Raw genomic sequence first — 2,204 nt, 5'->3', positions numbered from 1 at the left:
GGGTTTGGCGCAGTGGATAGAATGCCAGCCTGTGAACCAAAGGGTCCTGGGTTTGATTCTGGTCAAGGCTGTGTATTGTTACATGCACCTTGGTTGCAGGCTCCTCCCCAGCCCGGGGCCCTAGTTGGGGCTTGTGCAGGTGGCAACCAATGGATATGTTTCTCTCACATAGATGTTTCTCTCTGTCTTTCTCTCTCTCTTCCACTCTCTCTAAAAATCAATGGAAAAATATCCTTGGGTGAGGATTAGAAATAATAATAATAATTTGTTTAATCTTTATAATGCTAGGAGGTACTTAATATTAAGATTCCCGTTTTTCTAAGTAGGAAACTAGCATGGAGAAGCGTGGAGAGACTGTCCAGGTCACACAGCTAGTAGATGGCAGATGGAAATGCAGAGCCCCTGGCGCCGAACGCCCGCCGGTGCCCTGCTGTCTCTTCAGAGGGGTGTGGATGCGCGGCTCAGTCTTGGGGCAGGTGGGGGGGTGAGGAGGTTTGAGAGCAGGTCAGGGTGAAGCGGGCAGGGAAGAGGATGGGCTTTGTGCTTTGGAGAGCTGTGTGTGGGGGAGCGCCGGCTGCCCACGGAGTGGGGGAGCACGGGCTGGGTGGGTCCTGGGAGTTTTCCTAGGCGGGCACCTCACTCGTGCCGTCTCCATGCCCTTGGTGCAGGTTCGTCATCCAGCTGCTGGAGGACCTGGTGTTCTTTGTCAGCGACGTCCCCAACAACGGGCAGAACGTCCTGGACATCATGGTCACCAAGCCCAACCGGGAGCGGCAGAAACTGATGCGGGAGCAGAACATCCTCAAGCAGGTGGGTGACCACCATGGCCTGCAGCACAGACCTGGAGCAGGGGACAGGGAGCCAGGGGCACAGACCTGGGGAGGGGGGGACAGGGAGCCAGGGGCACAGACCTGGGGAGGGGGGGTACGGGAGCCAGGGGCCTTTTTTGTTTTGTTTTGTTAATCTTCACCTGAAGGTATTTTTTCCCATAGACTTTTTGAGAGAGTGGAAAGGAGGAAGGGAAGAGGGGAGTGAGGTGGGGTGGGGGGGTAGGGGGAGAGAGAAAGAGAAATATCGAAATTAATGTGGGAGATACATGGATTGGCTGCCTCCTGCATGTGCCCCTACTGGGATGGGGGATGGAACCTGCAACTCAGATGTATGCCTTTGACCCGGAATCGAACCCTAGATCCTTTGGCTCCCAGGATGACACTAACCACCGGCCAGGGCTCGGCCTTTCCCACCTCCAGTTGAGCTGCAATCCCCCTGCAGTTCCTCGTCACCCCGTTAATAAAAACTCTATTTAGTGAGCACTTACCTTGTGCCTGCCTGCACTGGCTCACATGATCCCCTCGGCCCGAGGGCCCGTTACTGCCCTTGTCCCAGGGAGACACGGGCTCACAGGGGCAGCAGCCAGCCCGCGGCAGGGCAGGCGGAGCTCAGGATGCGGGGTCCAGAGCTTGTGCTTAACTTTTTTTCTCTAAACTTTTATTACGAAAATTTTCAAATATTGAGACAGTATGGCTGCCAGGTGGCGCTGCGTCTCAGCATCCAGCCCACGCCCACGCTCGCGTTCCAAAGCAGGGCACCCCCCCTAAAGTTTTCAGCTCACACCTCCTGAGAATGGACCCGGGACTGTTGTCACGCCTAAGAAAGTTAGCAACGGTACCCAATCTGCATCCAATCTGCCTGGCTGGTGTGGCTCAGCAGTTGAGGTTTGACCTATGAACCAGGAGGTCAGGGTTCATTCCCGGTCAGGGCACATGCCCGGGTTTCAGGCTCGGTCCCCACTGGGGGTTGTGCAGGGGCAGCCGATCAATGATTCTCTCTCATCAGGGATGTTTCTCTCTCCCTCTCCCTTCCTCTCTGAAATCAATTTTTAAAAAAATACGTATTTTAGTTCAGCTTAGAATCAGCTGCGAGTGAATGTGGGGTGGCTTTGGGGCAGGGGCAGTTGGGGCTTAGGGTTCCTGGGTAATTAGGGGTACAGGCAGGTGTGGGAGATGCCTCCTCACGCTCTCTGCTCCCCCAGATCTTTGGCATTCTGAAGGCTCCCTTCCGCGACAAGGGCGGGGAGGGCCCCCTGGTGCGGCTGGAGGAGCTGTCGGACCAGAAGAACGCCCCCTACCAGCACATGTTCCGCCTCTGCTACCGGGTGCTGCGGCACTCCCAGGAGGACTACCGCAAGAACCAGGTGCCGCTGG

At 56.2% G+C, this 2,204-nt stretch overlaps 1 protein-coding gene across 1 annotated transcript in view; it reads left to right on the top strand.

The window, feature by feature from the left end:
• Positions 1-2,204, top strand: part of ITPR3 (inositol 1,4,5-trisphosphate receptor type 3) — a 120,267-nt gene that overhangs the window by 40,763 nt on the left and 77,300 nt on the right. The window contains 2 exon segments of the mRNA XM_015567459.1: positions 669-810; positions 2,033-2,194. Coding sequence (XP_015422945.1) covers positions 669-810; positions 2,033-2,194 — 304 coding nt within the window.

This window comes from Myotis davidii, unplaced genomic scaffold (genome assembly GCF_000327345.1).
Source record: "Myotis davidii unplaced genomic scaffold, ASM32734v1 scaffold4, whole genome shotgun sequence".
NCBI classification, from domain to species: Eukaryota; Metazoa; Chordata; class Mammalia; order Chiroptera; family Vespertilionidae; genus Myotis; species Myotis davidii.
The sequence above is the reverse complement of the archived record's forward strand: the minus strand, read 5'-3'. Positions and strand labels throughout refer to the sequence as shown.